General features: G+C 46.4%; 2 protein-coding genes and 1 long non-coding RNA gene across 5 annotated transcripts in view; 2 read left to right on the top strand and 1 right to left on the bottom strand.

Moving 5' to 3' along the window:
- The window catches only part of LOC135109723 (titin homolog), a 28,966-nt gene extending 18,623 nt beyond the window's left edge, over positions 1-10,343 (top strand). Inside the window, exon 3 of the mRNA XM_064021291.1 lies at positions 448-10,343. Coding sequence (XP_063877361.1) covers positions 448-9,880 — 9,433 coding nt within the window. The 3' untranslated portion in view covers positions 9,881-10,343. The remainder of the gene's footprint in view (positions 1-447) is intronic.
- LOC135109724 (transmembrane protease serine 9-like) lies at positions 8,425-16,979 on the bottom strand. 3 transcript variants are annotated; one of them, XM_064021293.1, is made up of 8 exons: positions 16,835-16,979; positions 16,175-16,366; positions 15,433-15,542; positions 15,105-15,214; positions 14,321-14,624; positions 13,711-13,816; positions 12,114-12,268; positions 8,425-11,715 (listed from the first exon to the last, which is right to left on the bottom strand). In XM_064021293.1, the coding sequence occupies exons 1-8, from the start codon at positions 16,902-16,904 to the stop codon at positions 11,326-11,328; spliced, it is 1,437 nt and encodes a 478-aa protein (XP_063877363.1). In that variant the 5' UTR covers positions 16,905-16,979; the 3' UTR covers positions 8,425-11,325. The 3 variants fall into 3 exon arrangements, with proteins under 3 accessions (XP_063877363.1, XP_063877365.1, XP_063877364.1); XM_064021294.1 differs by having other exon boundaries at positions 10,114-11,715; positions 14,387-14,624; XM_064021295.1 differs by lacking the exon at positions 16,175-16,366 and having other exon boundaries at positions 16,835-16,908.
- Positions 11,598-15,566, top strand: LOC135109725 (uncharacterized). Its single transcript, XR_010272844.1, has 3 exons — positions 11,598-11,732; positions 15,071-15,254; positions 15,428-15,566. It is a non-coding gene; the product is annotated as an uncharacterized LOC135109725 (long non-coding RNA).
- Positions 16,980-18,820: the final 1,841 nt, after the last annotated feature.

Genomic DNA, 18,820 nt, shown 5'->3' with positions numbered 1-18,820 from the left:
TACATACATACATACATACTTACATACATACATACATAGGTATATAAATGGGTAGGTAAACAGATAGATAGGTAGGTAGATAGGCAGGCAGATAAATGGACAAATAAGCAGACAGATGGATATTTGAATATTGAAAGTGAGAGATAAGCAACTAAGCTGATAGATGAACGAATAAATACAGGCATGTAGCTCGATATAAAAGTGATATAAAGAGATAGATGGATTTGTAGATAGATAGGTAGATAGACAGATAGAAAAATGGAAAGATAGATGGAAAGACAGACAGATAGGTAAATAGATAGATAGATAGATAGGAATACGAAAATACAATAGATATATAAATACCTGATATATATATTAAGACAAGCATATATAAATGAACAAGCGTACGAGCATAAGGATGCTTACGACGAAAGATCAGTGACTCACAATGACCTTTCCTGACAGGTCTGGCAGCGGTGAGGGCGGCGGCACGCGCGGCGCAGGGGACCCCAGCCACTTCTGGATGACCTCGCTGGAAATCTTCGACCCCTTCTCGCATTTTGAGATCACCGACCACAACGACGTGCACCCCTTCAACAACGACGTGTTCCACATGCTGTTCGGCAAGCCCCGCGGCCTCTCCAAGGAGGACGTGGAGAAAGTGCCGCCCTTCAGTAACTCGGCCTTCAGCAGCTCCCCCTTCAACAGCCTGAGGAACGCGGCGAAGTTCGGCGGAGAGTCAGAGAGCGAGGAGGACTTCTACAGGCTGCCGGTAATGCTGAGGAAGGAGGAGGATGAGAGCAAGTCCTCCGAGAGTCAAAATGAAGAGCCGCGTCCCGTGTTTGTGTACGAGGTGCTGAATGAGGAAGGACATGGGGTGAACGAAGACAGCGATGAGGAGGAGTACACCCCCACCTTCCCCTTCTTCGGGTTTTCGAAGAAGAACAAGAATGATGATGAGGAGGATGACTTCACGCTTCCTCTACACAGCGTCTTCAAATTCCCGGCGCAGGAGAGGCAGCGGCCAGGGAGCACCAGGCTGAAGGACGCCGGCCCTGACAGATCGCACCCACGCTCACGCACACACGACCGGAAGCTTGAGGAGGAAGACGAAGGAGAGGAGGGAGAGGCTGAGGACGAAGAGCAGGATGAAGGAGATGAAGAGGAGGAACATGAAGGGAAAGAGGAAGAGGAGGAAGATAAGGAAGATGAAGATGCTGAAGAAGAAGAGGAAGATGAGGAAGATAATGAGGAAGAAGAGGAAGACGAAGAGTCAGAAGGAGAAGAGGAGTCAGAAGAGGGCTCCTCCTCCTCAGAAGAAAAGAGTCCATTCTCGTGGTTCTTCAACAGGTCTCCCTCCAGAAAGCAAGAGTCTGCTGAGGAGGAGAAGGAGGAGGAGGAGGAGGAGGACTCTTCAAAGAAAAATGAATTCTTCGGTCGTTTCTTCGGCAGGCAACGGGCGGAAAAGGAAGAACAGGAAGAGCAGGAAGAAAAGCGGCGATTGAGTGTGTTCCCCCGCTACCGTCACCGCCGCCCCTCCCTGGCACGCCCCGACGTTCGAGAGGACAAGGACGAGGGATACGAGTCAGGGGGTGAGGGCTCCCCACTGTCCGGGGACGAGGAAGAGGAGGGGGATGGAGAAGGAGAGGATGAAGAAATGGAAGATGAGGAAGAAGGGAAGGAGGAGGAAGAGGAGGAAGAAGGGAAAGAGGAGGAGGGGGAGGAGGAGGAGGAGGAAGAAGAGGAGGAAGGGGAGGAGGAGGAGGAGGAGGAGGAGGAGGAGGAGGAGGAGGAGGAGGAGGAAAGAGAAGCAGAAGATGGTGAAGAGGAAGATGATGACGAAGATGAAAATGATTCTTCAGAAGAAGACTCCTCTTCAGAAGAGGAATCTTCTGAAGAAGATTCGGAAAAAGAGGAGGATTCAGAAGAGGATGAGGAAGAGGATGAGGAAGAGGATGAGGAAAAAGAGGGAGAAGAGGGAGGAGAAGAAGAAGAAGAAGAAGAAGAAGAAGAAGATGGTGATGAAGATGATGATGATGATGAAGATGACGAAGAGGAAGAAGATTCTTCGGAGGAAGATTCCTCTTCAGAGGAAGATTCGGAGGAAGAGGAAGATTCAGAAGAGGATGAGGAAGAAGAAGAAGAAGAAGAAGAAGAAGAAGAAGAAGAAGAAGAAGAAGGAAAAGAAGAAGAAGAAGAAGAAGAAGAAGAAGAAGAAGAAGAAGAAGAAGAAGAAGGAGAAGAAGAAGAAGAAGAAGAAGAAGAAGAGGAAGGTCATGTTAATGAAAATGATGAAGAAGAGGACGGGGAGGACGAAGAAGAAGAGAAAGAAGGAAAAGAAGAGGAAGAGGAGAAGGAGAAGGAGGAGGAGGAGGAGGAAGGAAAGGAAGAGGAAGAGAAAGAAGAGGAAGACGAGGAGGAGAAAAAGATGGGAGAAGAGGAGGAGGAGGAGGAGGAGGAGGAGGAGGGAGAAGAAGAAAATGAGAAAGAGAAGGAGGGAGATGAAGAAGAGGAAGAAGGCAAGGACGAGAAAGAGGAAGAGGAAGAGGAAGGAGAGGAAGAGGAGAAGTCGGGACCGTCAGTTGCCGGCATTATGGAGAGAGGCAAGAAGACACGAAGACCTTCCCTACACACGTTCCTCAAAGTGCCTTCATCTAACCACTGGAGTCTTTTCCTCGGCAGCGACTGGAAGGAGGGCGAGGGCGAGGAGGAGGAAGAGGTGGGTGAGGAAGGTGAAGTCGAGGAAGAGGAGGAAGAGGAGGGTGAAGAGGGCGAAGAAGAGGAGGAAGAGGAGGGTGAGGAGGAAATGGAAGATGGCGAGGAAAAAGATAACGAAGAGGAAGAACAAGAGGAGGGTGAGGAAGGAGGAGACGAAAAGGAAGAGGGAGAAGATAACGAGGAGGGAGAAGAAGAGGAAAATGAGGAGGGAGGAGAAGAAAAGGAAGAGGAAGAACAGGAGGAAGGTGAAGAGGAAGGAGATGGAGAGGAAGAGGAAGAACAAGAGGAAGGTGAGGAAGGAGAAGAACAAGAGGAAGATGAAGGAGGTGACGGAAAGGAAGAAGAACAAGAAGATGAGAAAGAAGGAGACGAAAAGGAAGAGGGAGAGGGAGAAGGAGAACAAGAGGAAGAGGAGGAAGGAGAAGAGAAGGAAGAAGGAGAAAAGGAAGAGGAAGAAGAGGAGGGAGACGAAAAAGAAGAAGAAGAGGGCAAGAAAGAGAATTGGAAAGGAAAGTTACATAAGAAGAAGGAGGAAGATGAAAGAGAGGAAGGTGAGGAAGAGAACTGGGAAGGAAAGGGACATAAGGATGGAAAAGAAGACGAAAAGGAAGAGGAAGAAGAAGAGGGAGGAGACGGAAAGGAAGAGGAAGAGGGAGAGGGAGAAGAAGAGGAAGAGGGAGAAGAAGAGAGAGAAGGAGAAGAAGAGGAGGAAGAAGAGCAAGGAGACGGAAAGGAAGAGGAAGAGGGAGAAGAGGAACAAGAGGAGGAAGAAGAGGGAGGAGATGGAAAGGAAGAGGAAGAGGGAGAAGGAGAACAAGAGGAAGAGGAAGAAGAAGAGGGAGAGGGAGAAAAAGAGGAAGAAGGAGAAGAAAATGAAGATGAAGAGGGAGAAGAAAAAGAGGAAGAAGAAAAAGGAGATAAAGAAGGAGAAGGAGAAGGAGAACAAGAGGAAGAAGGAGAAGAAAAGGAAGAAGAGGGAGAAGAAGAAGAAGAGGAAGAAGAAGAGGAAGGAGAAGAAAAGGAAGATGAAGAGGGAGAAGAACAAGAGGAAGAAGATGGAGAGGAAAAAGATGAAGAAGAAAACGAAGACGAAGAAAATGATGAAGAGGAAAAAGAAGAGAATGAAGTTATAGAGGAAGAGGAAGAGGAGGAGGAGGAGGAGGAGGAGCATATGGGTTTCTCCTTGCTGGACTTCTTTAAGATACCGACGGGAAGGAAGAGCAAGACGGAAGGAGGTAAGAAGGAAGAAGAGGAAGATGAGAAGGAAGAGGAGGAAGATAAGGGAATGAAGGAGGAAGAGGAGGAGGAGGAGGAAGGAGAAGAAGAGGATGAAGGTGAAGGGAATGAAGACGATGAAGATCAAGAAGAAGGGGAAGACGATGAAGAAGAGGGCGAAGAAGATGATGAAGAGGAGGAAGATGATGAAGAAGAGGAAGATGATGAAGAAGAGGAAGAAGATGAAGAGGAGGAAGACGACGATGACGAAGAGGAGGAAGATTCTTCAGAAGATTCCTCATCAGAAGAAGATTCGTCCTCAGAGGAAGAGGACTCGGAAGAAGAAGAGGATGACGATGATGAAGAGGAAGAGGGAGAAGAAGAGGAGGATGAAGAGGAAGAGGGAGAAGAAAAGGAGGATGAAGAGGAAGAGGGAGAAGAAGAGGAGGATGAGGAGGAGGAAGAAGATGAAGACGAAGAGGAAGAATCAGAAGAGGAAGACGAGTCAGACGAGGACGATTCTTCTTCTTCTTCTTCTTCAGAGGAGGAGGAGGAGAAGAATGATCCCTTCGCATGGTTCTTCAACAGAAAACGACAACAACAGGCTGCTGAAGAAGACAAAGAAGAGGAAGAAGAAGAAGGGGACTCATCATCTTCAGAGGAGGTCGACTTGTTCCAGCGTTTCTTCGGCAGGCGGAGGTCAGAGGAAGAGAAGGAGGAGGAGGAAGATGAGAAGGATGATAAGAAAGGACTCGTGTTCCCTGGATATTCCTACCGTCCTCCTGCCTCCGGGGCGTGGAATCCTACAGAGACACAAGACCAGAAAGGATTCACTCCCGCAGGCGACGACGAAGGTGATGAAGATGAAGAGGACGAGGAAGGCGAGGAAAAGGAGATGGAAGAAGAGGGAGAGGACGAGGAGGAGGATAAGGAAGGAGAGGAGGATAATGAAGACGAGGATAATAGAGAAAAGGATGGCGAGGAACAAGAAAAGGAAGAGAATGAAGAGGATGAGGAAGGTGATGAAGAGGATGGACAAAGAGAAGAGGAAGAGGAAGGAGAGGAAGAAGGCGAAGGTGAAGAAGAGGAAGAAGAAGAAGGCGAAGGAGAGGAAGAAGGCGAAGATGGCAAAGAAGAGGAAGACGAAGAAGAGGAAAAAGAAGGTGAAGAAGATGAAGAAGGAGGAGAGGAAGAGGAAGAAGAAAGCGAAGGCAAAGAAGGAGGAGATGAAAAGGAAGAAGAAGGCGAGGAAGGCGAAGAAGATGAAGAAGAAGAGGAAGAAGAAGAGGGCGAAGAAAAAGGCGAAGAAGGTGAAGAAGGAGAAAAGGAAGAGGAAGAAGAAGGCGAGGAAGGCAAAGAAGGTAAAGAAGAAGACGAAGAAGAAGGCGAAGAAGAAGAAAGCGAAGGAGATGAAGAAGGAGAGGAAGAGGAGGAAGAAGGTGGAGAAGGTGATGGAGAAGAAGAAGAAGAAGAAGAAGAAGAAGAAGAAGAAGGCAAAGAAGGTGAAGAAGGAGAAGACGAGGAAGACGGTGAAGAAGAAGGCGAAGAAGACGAAGAAGGAGGAGAGGAAGAGGAAGGAGAAGAAGAAAAAGGTGAAGAGGAGGGAAAGGAAGAGGAAGAAGAAGGTGAAGAAGAAGGCGAAGAAGATGAAGAAGAAGAAGAAGACGAGGACGAAGAAGGTGACGACGAAGAAGAAGACGAAGATGACGAGGATGAAGAATCTGAAGAGGAGGAGGAGGAGGAGGAGGAATCAGACGAGGACTCATCAGAAGAAGGATCATCATCATCATCATCTGAGGAGGATGACAAAGGACTCGTGTTCCCTGGCTACTCCTACCGCCCTCCTGCCTCTGGGGCCTGGAATCCTACGCCCACACAGGACCAGAAGGGCTTGTCTCACGCAGGCGACGACGAGGGCGAGGAAGGCGAAGAGGAGGAAGAGGAGGAGGAAGAAGAAGAGGAGCGTCAGGAATTATCTTTGCTGGACTTCTTCAGGTTACCAACACAGAGGAGGAAAGGGAAGGAAAGTGTAAAAGAGAGGGAAGGGGAGGAAGAGGAAGAGGAAGAGGGAGAAGAGGAAGGGGAGGAAGAACAGGAGGGAGAGGAAGGCGAGGAGGATGAGAAGGATGGCGAGGAAGGAGAAAACGAAGAGGAAGGTGAAGATAAGGACGAAAACGAAGATGAAGAGGAGGAAGAAGAGGACGAAGAGGAAGACGAGGATGAAGAAGACGAAGACGAAGATGAAGATGAAGAGGAAGATTCTTCGTCACTGGAAGAAAGTTCATCCTCAGAAGAAGACTCTTCATCAGAGGAGGACTCGGAGGAGGATTCAGAAGAAGACGAAGATGAAGATGAAGACGACGAAGAGGATGAGGAGGAGGAAGAAGAAGAAGAAGGGGATGAGGAGGAAGAAGAAGAAGAAGAAGAAGAAGAAGAAGAAGGGAAGGAGGAGGAAGAAAAAGAAGGGGAGGAGGGCGAGGAAGAAGAAAAAGAAGGAGAAGAAGAAGAAGAAGAAGGGGAGGAGGGGAAGGAGGAGGAGGAGGAAGAGAGCCACGGGGAAGAGGTTGAGGGTTCAGAAAAGATGGACCACCCGAGACTCTCATTATTGGACCTCTTCAAGATGCCAATGGCCGACACCAGAGCCAGGGGGGAGGAAGGTAAGGGGGGAGAGGAGGACGAGGATGAACAGGGAGAAGGTGACGAGAAGGAGGAAGAGGAGGAAGGGGACGGAGAAGAGGGTGATGGTAAAGGTGATGAAGAGGAAAAGGAAGAAGAGGACCACGAAGATGAGGAGGACGAGGAGGAAGGTAAACAAAAGGAAGGAGAAGAGGAGGAAGGTGAAGGGGAAGAGGAGAAGGAGGAAGAGGATAATGAAGAAGAGGAAGAGGAAAAGGATGAAGATGAGGGAGAAGAGGAAGAAGAAGAGGAAGGTGGTGATGGAGACAATGAAGATGAAGAAGAGAAAGACGGTGATGAAGGCGAAGAAGAGGAAGACGGTGATGAAGACGAAGAAGAGGAAGAAGAGGAAGACGGTGATGAAGACGAAGAAGAGGAAGAAGAGGAAGACGGTGATGAAGACGAAGAAGAGGAAGAAGAGGAAGACGGTGATGAAGACGAAGAAGATTCAGATGAGGAAGAGGACTCAGACGAAGACTCCTCCTCAGAAGAAGGCTCGTCATCCTCAGAGGAAGATGATCTCCTCTTTAACTTCTTCGGCAAACGAGAATCTGATGAAGAAGAGAAGAAGGAAGGAAGCCTATTTTCAGGCTACTCCTACAAGCCCCCTGCGTCAGGAGCGTGGGACCCAGCAGGAGGTATTAAAGAGAGTGAGGAAGAGGACGGTAAACTCGAGGAAATGGAAGAAAGCGATGATGAAGCGGAGGAAGATGAAGAGGAGGACGGGAGTCACAGGCTGTCCTTACTCGACTTCTTCAAGATACCTGTGCAGAGGAAAAAGATGGTGGATGGCCTGGGGGGGAAAGGAGAACAGGAGGAAGAAGAAAAAAAAGTGGAAGATCAAGAAGATATTGAGGAAGACGATGGTGAGGAAAAGGAAAGAGAGGAGGAGGAGGAGGAGGAGGAGGAAGACGAGGAGAAAGAGGAGGACGAGGAGGACGAGGAAGAGGAGGAGGAGGAGGATGAGGAGGAGGAGGAGGAAGAGGACGAGGAAGAAGAGGAAGAAGAAGATGATGAAGATAGTGATGAGGAAGAGGGAGAAGATTCTTCTTCAGAAGAGGACTCTTCAGAAGAAGATTCTTCGGAAGAAGACGAAGACGATGACGACGACGAAGATGATGATGATGATGAAGAAGAGGAAGAAGAAGAAGAAGAAGAAGAAGAAGAAGAAGAAGAAGATGAAGAAGAAGAAGAAGAAGAAGAAGGGAAAGGAGAAGAAGAAGAAGAAGAAGGGGAAGGAGAAGAAGAAGGAGAAAAAGGAGAAGAAGAAGAAGAGGGAGAAGAAGAAGAAGGTGCAGGAGAAGAAGAGGAAGAGGAAGAAGAAGAAGGAGAGGAGGAGGAGAAGAAGGACGAGGAGGAGGCGGAGGAGGAGGAGGAGGAGGAGGAGGAGGAGGAGGAGGACTCCACTTCGCTGGCAGGATCATCCCGCGCAAGACCAACCGAGCGACCCAACATTCGTTTCCTGGACTTCTTCAAGATCCCGGGCACCAAGCAGTCCAGGGGCAAGGAACTGAGAGAGAAGGAGGAGGAAGAGGCAGAAGAGGGAGAGGATGAAGAGGCGGAAGAGGGAGAGGATGAGGAGGCAGAAGAGGGAGAAGATGAGGAGGCAGAAGAGGGGGAGGATAAGGAGGCGGAAGGAGAGGGTGAGGCCGAAGAGGGCGAAGAGGAGGAGGAGGAGGAGGAGGACAAAGAGAAGAAGGAAGAAGAAGAAGAAGAAGAAGAAGAAGGAGAAGAAGAAGAAGAAGAAGAAGAAGAAGAAGGAGAAGAAGAAGAAGAAGAAGAAGAAGGAGAAGAAGAAGAAGAAGAAGAAGAAGAAGGAGAAGAAGAAGAAGAAGAAGAAGAAGAAGAAGAAGAAGAAGAAGAAGAAGAAGATGATGATGACGATGATGAAGAGGACAGTGACGAGGACAGCGACGAGAGACCCAGAGTACCTCACCACCCTCTCTTCATCGTCCTGAGGGGTCATCCACGCAGGCCGCCTTCACCCACTCCCCTGACCCACGAGCACGATGAGGATGAGGGTTACGAAGGAGGGGACGACAAGAGCGACGAAGAAGAGGACGACGAAATGGTTCTCTTCCTTCCATTCATCACGGAGAATGAGGACGATGAGAAGCTGATAGGACACATCAAAATACCGTCTTCCTTTATCCCGGACTTAACGAGGTTGGAGGATCTTCAGCCCAGGAGCCTTACTGACACTCTGAAGGGCTTCGTGAGTGACCTCGACGCTCCGCAGAGTGACAGGTTTGTGAGCCTCCTCTCCCAGCACGTAGAGAACTTAGGCGACGAGTACGGGGACAGCAGCAGCAGTAGCGAGGAGTCAGATGAAGATGATGAAGAGGACGATGATGAGGAGGACGAAGAAGAGGAGGACGATGGTGACGGTGGTGAGGAAGAGGATGAAATGGAAGAAAATGAAGATGGAGTAACGAGATACTTCAAGAGAAAGGATATGCCCCCTCTAGTCATTCGAAGGTTCCCGCGACTTCGTTCACGAGGCAAGATTATACTCCGTCGCCCCCTCCCGCCGGGCACGCCCAAGACCACGGACGGCGAGGAGTCCAAACCCTCCTTTATCTCCCTCGTGCAGAGAAGGCCGACAGCAAAGCCCTCCTCTGCCAGGACAGCCCCTCAGGTCATAAGGAACCAGGAACAAGTCAGCAACGCTATATCCCCTGTGGTGACAAGAAGCCGCTCTCCCCCAGCTGACCCTGTATCCCCTGTGGTGACAAGGAACCGCTCGCCCACCGCTAACTCTGTATTCCCAGGGGTAGCAAGAAACCGACAGTCCCCATCTGATGTAACATACTCAGTGGTAACAAGAAGTCAGTCCCACACTGACAGAAGATCCTCCTCGGTAACAGAAAACCCCTCTCCCACTGACGCAAAATCCAGAGGTGTAACAAGAAGCCATTCTCCCGCCGACAGAAGCCCCCCAGTGTCAACAAGAAGCCATCCACCCCCAATTGATAGGAAATCGTCAGTGTCAACAAGAGGCCACTCGCTCCCGGTAGAGAGGAAATCCCCAGTGGTAACAAGAAATCACCCTTCCCCCGTGGACAGGACACACCCGGGGGTCACCGGAAACCAGCCGGCCTTTGGTGACAAAATATCCCCGGCGGTGTCACGAAACCAGTCTCCCCCCGCCAGCAGGACAAGCCCCGTGGCATCGAGGAAGCTGCCGCCCCTTGATCTGTACAACGTAAGGAGCTCAGCCGCGAGGTCCCTTGCAAACGAGAAGTCATCGACGTTCCCACACACAGCCACGTCTGCTTCTACAACGTGATAATGGATCTATTTATGTATTTAACTTATTTATTGGTGTGGAGGGAGGTGACGAAATGAATACTGCGTGAAAACATAAAACTTGCGTAAATGTATTGTGTACGTATTGAAGTGTGTATGTTTTTCTTGTTGGTTTCTAGATATTATCCCGTAGAGCAAGACAACTGGCCTGGATAACAAGCTTGCTAAGTCGCTGTATCGCATTGCGTGGTCAGAGGGAGTAAAACACTGATATGCACATTCCATGCGAAATATTTTTATGCAGAGATTATGTCATCTATATATTTTTTCATATTTGGGTAATTCTCTCTCTCTCTCTCTCTCTCTCTCTCTCTCTCTCTCTCTCTCTCTCTTTCTCTCTCTCTCTCTTAGGGTTTTCATGATGTTTGTGCTGTACTGTATTTTGTGTATTTGCGTTTACATTGAAATATGTATATAATTTTAATTAAAGAAATATAAAAATATTCCGGCCTTTAAACCTCATCAATGGCTTAGAGTCTCGCCTTGGTGGAGTAAAGACTTGTTGTGACCAAACATTGAATTTCTGGTGTACGACTGTGTTACCTGGTGATCTTTACAGCGGAAGTGGAAGTTAATATAATCTGATTCACAGCCAGGATCTTTACAACGGCAATAAAAAGTAATGTGATAATATAATTCAAGTTACTGCTTAAATCTTCAGAAAACAAAACAAAAATGAAAAGATAAAATAAAAGACTAACCAGAAATCTGCTGAATGGCCGAAGCTGCAAAATAAAGATTCTTACTCTCTCAATGAGCCTGAACCAATGAATACCTTCCCTTTAATGACATGTTTTCCTCAAGTCAACGGAGAGGACAGCAGGAAAAACCAGGCACCAGGCAGGCACCGGTTACGTACGAAAACTTTGGTGCAATTAAAAACCCAAACAGAAACCGAAGCAAAACACTAGAATCGTTATTTTCCTCCTTGTACATGTGGTTCCCTGCTTTCTTCCTAGCATCCAAATTAGTCGCTTCTTTCTGTTGCTAATTATTTGGTTGTAATCTTCAATCATGTGCTCGCAGGAAATTATACAAGAATGACGGTCAACACCAAGGAAACTTCTTGGTTCAGCCTGAAGAAAACGGACGTGTGGTGAACCTATAGAAAATGTAAGCTTTAAAAGAGTGTCTCAGCTATTTAAATGTTGGCTAATTTAGAGTTTTCATTACGAATCACCGAGAGGGAAAACTTTACAGGCGTACGCTAGTATTTTTAAATTTGCTAACACGCCCGAAAGAATATATATACACACGAAGAGGAGGCAAACAACACCGCACACACACCCGTAGTTGATGATATACTTTGCTTATAAACATATGAGCGAGCATGATATGTACTTGAGCTGATATTGAAGTCCCCCCCCCCAGCAACACACGTTCAGGCCATTGCGCGATATGTGTTTGCTAAATGCGCTGTCATTATTAGAGGCCTTCCGTCATCCTCTCGAACATTATCTCTAACAACTCCGGAACTGATTCGGTGGTGGCGGTCACCCTGGCAGTGGTGGTGGCTGCGGTGGTGGTGGTGGTTGTCTTTGTGGTTGTGGGGGTGGTGACGCTGATGATGGAAGAGTTAGTGGTTGCGGTGGTGGTGGTGGTTGTGGTGGTGTGGTAAGCGCCCTGTCCCGTGCTGTTGGGGGCAATGATACCCGTTATCCAGTCCAGGTAGGAGGAGACCCGAGCATACACACCAAGGCGGCCGCAGCGAGAGCGTCCCGCGCCCACCCCGAAGCTCACCACGCCCACCACTGTGTGCTCGCAGGTGGCGTCCCCCACCGCCACCCGGTCCATCAGGGGCCCGCCGCTGTCACCCTAGAGAGTAGAGAGAGGTGAGATGTGTTAGGTGATCAGAGAGAGAGAGAGAGAGAGAGAGAGAGAGAGAGAGAGAGAGAGAGAATTACTACTGTTTATACTCCTCTTCCTACTACTACTACTACTGCCACATCATTATAACTATTATCAGTATTACTACTGTTACATCTACTGCTACATCTACTATTGTTACTACTACTATTATTACTACTACTACTACTACTCCTACTACTAATACTACTACAACTACTACTACTACTACTACTACTACTACAGCTACTACCATCACTACTACTACTACTACTACTACTACTACTACTACTACTACTACTACTACCACTACTACCACCACCACCACCAATACTACTACCACCACCACCACCACCACCACTACTCACCTGGCACGAATCCTTCCCCAGTTCCCCTGCACACAGCATATCCTTGGTGATGCCCATGGGAATGCTGTAGGGGTTCACCACCTTGGAGAAACAGGTGAGGAGGTCCACCACGGGGATCTCCACCTTCTGCAGCGTGGACGACATCTCCTGCATGCCTGAGGGAGAGAGGGATGTTTGTTGTAGTGACATGTTATTGTTGTTGTTGTTGTTGTTGTTGATATTGTTGTTGTTGATATTGTTGTTGTTGTTATTGTTGTTGTTGTTGTTGTTGTTGTTGTTTCTCTCTTCCTTTTTCGTCTTGTTTCAAACCTCACTTCCCTCACTGTCACCTCCCCTCCCCTTATCTGTCCAAGATAAAGGAACAAGGGGGTGATACCTCGCTCTCTCCTCCCCTCAGTCATTCCATAGGATTTAGGCTTAGTTTACACTACTCCGTTTTTTACGGATTCCGTTTCCGTACACCGTCCAACAATGACGTCGCCACCATTTCCGTTCGAGTGACTGTGGTGGGAACCAGCCTCCATTCCTGCCTCCGTCTGAACGCGGCGTCAAGCGGAAGAGATGAACTCAGTTTAACTTTGTTCGGAGAAAGGGGCACAGTGTTGCACGTACTGATATTTTTAGTGTTCTAGGTATGATACTCAAGTACATGATAAAACGTTATTGAATTACAGTTTTGTAATGTGGTAATGTTATATTGTAAATTAAACATTTTTACACTGTTCGTGGAAAAAGTGTGGTGACCTTGGTCCCAGCGTGAGATACGGCGACACCACGAAGCATGTAAACACAAGCACATGGATGGACTGGACAGGTTTCAGCCCAGTAAACTGTAGAAACATAACAACCCTCACTCAGCAGCTATGGTAATGACAGTGTTTTAATAACTGACAACCAGACAACCGGAAAATACTAGCATAGCCTACCTTTCCACCACACCGTGCATTAATGCAGCTAACGCTACTACCCCCGCCTTGGCTTGTAGGATTCACTAGCGTGTAGTTACTTTTATTTCTTTAAGTGCAGTAAATGACACTCTTCACCTCACTGGCCTCTCTTCGTCAGCTGCGGGCAGAAAGGTGGCAAGAAGTATACAAATTCCTTGTCGAGGAGGTCTTTTCTCCGCGCGGCCATGTTGGCAAACAATGGATAAGGAGACGGCAGTGAACTCGTCCGTTCAGTACGGACTCCGTTTTTGTGACGTAATTGTTGGACGGTGAACGGAGACGGAATACGTAAAAAACGGACTAGTGTGAACCAGGCCTTAACCTCATTCAGCCTCACTCTTCGCAGCACTCACTCCCATCCCCGCTCTCAATCTCACTAACACTTACATTTCATCTCTCACTTGCTTTCATAATCTAACTCACGTTTGTTTTCTCTTTCACGTCCTTGTACACACACACACACACACACACACACACACACACACACACACATCACTAGTACACAGCTCACTGAAAATCTACAACGATAAGTTTTAGAAAATATATAACTATTTCAAACATTCCCAATACAAAATACATGGGATTTAATACTCTCCTGATAACTAAGAGTGTTTCGCTTTAGTGTGACTGTAGGAGGGAAGGAGACTCACCTGAGGCCGTGTGGCCCCAGCCAACCACAGTCAGGCGCTTGTTTTGGTAGTCATCTGTTGGATCGAGAGGGAGGCAGGCTGGCAGGACACGTCTCGTAAACTTGACCTGTAATAGTAATAGTAGTAGTAGTAGTAGTAGTAGTAATAGTAGTAGCAGCAACAAATTCGTAGCAACAACAAATGTATGATTGATTTGCTTATGTATGTAGGTATATATTTACTAAATAATATATGAATGCGTATACTTCAGTCATATAGCGTCCATAATTTGATAGATATTTTGCTTCCACATATCTGGTTTCATCATATTTCTATCTCTCTATGTCTTCTTAAATGTTACACATACAACGCTACTTTTTCCTACTGTATCTTTCCGTCCTTTACATTTTCCCCTTCCATCTCTCTTTTAATAGTGTGTCCTTGTACTTGACTGTCCACATTCTATCTCTCCTTCACATTTCTGTCTCTTTTACATCAGCATAACATCTTTCCTTCATTTTCACTTATTTCAATCCTTTCTTGCGCCCCTTACTCCACCCTCCTATTTCTTCTATGTTCACTCCTTCCATGTCAGTCTCTCTCGCTTCCTCCTTCCCATCCCGACACTTACCGGGCTCTTCAGTCTCGCCACAGCAATGTCGTGATAATTGTAGAGACGTGGATAATGTGGATGTACCTCCTTAAACTCCATTTCGATCACCTGCTCCACCGAGGTCATTTCGGGGCCGGGCGGGGTTGAAGTCGGGTCACCACTAAATGAAGTGTTGCTCCTGGCGGTCAAGGTGCGTTCTTGAAGCTCCGCGGCTCGGTAAAGAGAGGATGGGATGTGACCTCGAAGCACCGGTGTGAAGTCAGAGGTTCCGTCGTGGGATGTATCGTGTTCCCCAAACTTGGCCCAGTAGGTGAGGTGAGGCCTGAAGGAGGGAGGGAGAGAGGTGGATAGAGTGATAGGAAGATAGCGAAGGTGGGAAGAAAAGAAGAAATGGGAATGGGAGGTAGATAAAGTGATGGGAAGATAGCGAAAGTGGGGAGAAAATATGAAATGGGGATGGGAGGTAGATAAAGTGATGGGAAGATAGCGAAGAATGGGGAGAAAAGATGGAGATGATGGTTGCGTTAAGATGTGATCCAATCAATGACGTTAGATTAGGTTAGGTTAGGTTAGGTTAGGTTAGACTTAAAGGAAAGGTAATTAAAAATAAGGAGGAGGAAGAGGAGGAGGAGGAGGAGGAGAGGAAGAGGAATAAGTGAAGAGAAATGAAAAGCGAAGACAAAAATATAGATGACAATGACGAATACTCAGGTTTTATTTCCAAGCTTACATTTCCTACGAACATTGCTGTATATTTATCACTTCCAGACTAATCAACTTCATGACTCACTTAATCACTTACGAGTGGACGAAGACGCAGTGGGCAGCGGTGAGCACGTGGTAGGGGGAGATGAGGGAGCCGCCGCATTCGTACCTGATTCCCTCATTCTTGTACTTCGAGCCAATCAGCACCTGCACTCAAGGGGCGGAGGGAAGGAAGTGACGTCAGGAGGTAAGGCAATAAATAAGTTGAATATATTTTGTTCCTTTTACTAGTGGAAATTGAGAAAACTGCCTGTGTTATGAGTGAACGTATTATTATTATTATTGCTACTACTACTACTACTATTACCACTGCTAAACTACTACTACTACTCCATTAATATCTACAAACCCCAAACCAAGCATACCGCGTTAGGGAACTCTCCAATATTCGCCTCCTGGCCTCCGACGATCAGGGGAGTCTCAGTGGCGCAGTTGCCGTTCTCGTCCCGCCAGTACCCCGCCCAGGCCTCGCACACTGCAGTAGACATGAGACAGATGCACACGGGAACGATAGTGGAAAGGTGATGTAGGTAAGGACTTGTGTTTGAAAATAGTGAGGGATAAAGCTGAAGGAAGGAAAGGAAAGAAGTGATTGATGATTTTAAAAGTATTATGTTTCAAGTTATTGTTTGTTAGGTCAGCTTGTATGCTAGGTTATATTTATAGCGCACTGTTTTTGTAGTTCTTTTTTTTTTTTTTTGAGGGGGGGAGTTCGTATATTTTATTTGTGTTTTTGTGGTTGTCATTAGTCCTATGCGTCTTTTACTTGTTCATGTAGGTGGCCCATACTGCTGGAACTACGGTAATATCATTGAAAAGTTTTATGCTTGTATGTATTTGTTGTGTTTTTATTTTACTGGATTATTTTATTTTTTTATTATTATTATATTAACCGATTGACTAACTGACTGACGGACTGACTGACTGACTGACAGACTGATGGACTGACTCACATATAGACTAACTGACTAATTGAGCAACGGGTGGGCTGCACTTCCTGGTTCACTCATACTGATAAACCACAACATTACACACACACATACGCACACACACACACACACACACACACACACACACACACACACACACACACACACTATTCCTTACATTCTTTAGCGACCAGACGAGGCTTCCTGCAGCACACGTATATATCATTGTGATGGGGTCGACACAGCTGCACGCGCCCCTCCCTCTCCACCACGCCTCCGTCACCTAGACACGCCTTCACCTCCTCGCAGTAGCCCACCACGCCACCCCCCATCAGGCAGTCCTCTCCCGGCAGTCCATTGCCTTGCAGCACTGTGGGTAATTTGTGTAATGATGAAAGTGAACTGAAATAAGATGAATACAGTGAAACATTGAATTTATTTTATCTCTCTCTATTTACTCGTATTTACGTATTTCCACATCGTGAAATATATTTATAAACTAAAATGACAAGATGAGTGTACATATATACAGCGAAAACTTGCATCTTTTTATTTATGTATTTATTTATCTCTTCATGACAATGTGCTTCTGTATATCTGCCTCGTATTCTAAAAAGTTTTGCTCTCTCACCACGACTATTTTCAAAGGACACAGAAATGAATAGCCGGATTCTCAAGAGTGTTCCTTCTGCTAACAATCTAGAAATCTTCTCAATCTTTCATTAGAATTGTAAAAAAATCCTTAAAAACACGTGCCACTTCAACTAGAGCCTTTTGAATGTATAACGGAGGTGCGGCGCAGAAGTGTTTCTGAATACTGTCCTCTGTATCACTTTACCTTCAGCGGAAACACAACACCACGTCGCCGCGTACACCCACACCACAAGACCCAACTTCCCAACCCACATGCTGACAAGCTACTGACAAGGATTCTAGTCCTTGCTACTGAGTATCCTGGGGTCGCCTGTCCGGAGCGAGGTCCTCAGAGCGCATTCCCCTCCTCTCCTTTCATCACTATCGCCACTTCACTTGTATCACCACATGCGAAACGTGACGCTAAAATTTCCCCCACAAAACATTTTGGAGACAGGATGAGCACGTTGTGATCTGGCCTTACATAGGAGTGAGTGTTTTCCTTCTCCAGTTAGCTCTTGGAAGAATGAAAACGTTCTCTGAGAAGGCATGAGAAATAACAGAGGGAAGGAGGAGTAGCAGGAGATAAAGAGAGAGGAGGAAAAGAACACGTTAAAGGTGAACGATAAAGGAGGAGGGGGAGAGAGATAGTGAGGCTACATTATTACTCGTTTTTTTTTTTCTTTGCTCTTATTAGTAGGCATACTTTCTAAGGGATGTCTTTCCTGTGCATTTCAAACAGTGTAAGTAATGAATACGGAGACAGATGCAAGGTAAACGATAAGCAGAAGTATATAAATATTAATTTAATTGACAAATGTTAAAGTATTGGCAAGGCGAATTACAATATTGTTATTGAGTCCCCTTCTGGGCACCAATGGTTACGCACCCGTCACCGGTAAGGTCAGACTTGACCGGCCGTCACTTATGCTACTTACTGTCTGTCAGGTATTCGTCAGGATACTGGAAGTGATTTCCCGGTCCCACTTACCACTCAGTCACATGGGTCCTGTGCCTGGGACCTTGCGAGTTATATAGATTAGTCCGGGAACGAGAGGCAGACGGAAAGACGGTGTAGATGGGAGTCAACCTGGTTTTATTCACATAGACACAACACTAATTCCGATATATATATATATATATATATATATATATATATATATATATATATATATATATATATATATATATATATATATATATATATATATATATATATATATATATATATGCACGATAATACACCTATATATTGTTTACAGTAATGTTTCTTTGGCCACTTCCTTAACACTATGTTCGTATCTGGCAGAAGGATAAAATGAAGTATTTATATATGTAATTTTCTTTGTTTAAATACTGAAAAGATTGACTGGTTAAAGTGACTCATAAAACGATACATAAGGACCACTAATGTAAAATCCAAACTCAGTTTTGTCATAACAATGTGTTATATAACACAAGAAAAACAACACGAATACGTATTCTTATCACTTCAAGTAAATATATTAGTGCTATGAGGAAGTAGGCTCTGTTTTTACAATATTTTAGATGAAAGACAAAACCGTCCGGGGAGGGAGATGACAGTGTGGCCCCTCGTGACGTCATCGTGCTAGGCTAGTCACCCTCGCGCTTGTGGAGTGAGTGGCTACGGAAATTTCACGTCCTCTTTTCCTGTGAATTTGCTCTCTGATTATGATGGAACCGCCATGATCAGCAGCTTGAATGAAAAGATGGATCGTTATAAAGTGAAGGACATCAGTGTTGTGAGGGAAATAGTGAAGTGTGCTGAGTGAGGAGTGGTGTACTAGTGTGGCTCGGGGAAAACACATGCAGTTACAAGTTTTATCCAATAAATAGTGAACTAATTAATACATAGACGCTGGTGAAGTCATAGGCACACTGTGAGGTGAGCTGTGCTTCTGAAAGAATTAGCCAAAATTTCAAGAGGAGGAACAAAACGAATAGGAGGAAGAAAACGAGGAAGACGAGCGGGACTGGCCACCATCAGCCTGCGGTGATGTGAGTACCATGTTGTTTCCCGCCTGGTTTGCATGATGAACACCGCGCGTGCTCCTGTGCTACATAACGGTAGTAAGGAAACTCTAGTGATTTTGTAACTGTTGTCATTTCTTCGTGTGTGTTCATGTCCCACCGGAAGCAGTCACGGCTGTGATCATGTATGCCAGACAGC

This window comes from Scylla paramamosain, chromosome 19 (assembly GCF_035594125.1).
Source record: "Scylla paramamosain isolate STU-SP2022 chromosome 19, ASM3559412v1, whole genome shotgun sequence".
Taxonomy (NCBI): Eukaryota; Metazoa; Arthropoda; class Malacostraca; order Decapoda; family Portunidae; genus Scylla; species Scylla paramamosain.
Note: the sequence above shows the minus strand (reverse complement) of the source record. Positions and strands in the feature narration are given on the sequence as shown.

Bases quoted from the DNA above. Each gene is read 5' to 3' on its own strand.
- LOC135109724 (XM_064021293.1), bottom strand. From the start codon at position 16,904: ATGTGGGTTGGGAAGTTGGGTCTTGTGGTGTGGGTGTACGCGGCGACG. The intron at 15,543-16,174 runs GTAAGGAATAGT...TGTCTACTGCAG, and splicing joins TCGTCTGGTCGCTAAAGAAT to TGTGCGAGGCCTGGGCGGGG. The intron at 11,716-12,113 runs GTGAGTAGTGGT...TCTACTCTCTAG, and splicing joins TGGGGAAGGATTCGTGCCAG to GGTGACAGCGGCGGGCCCCT.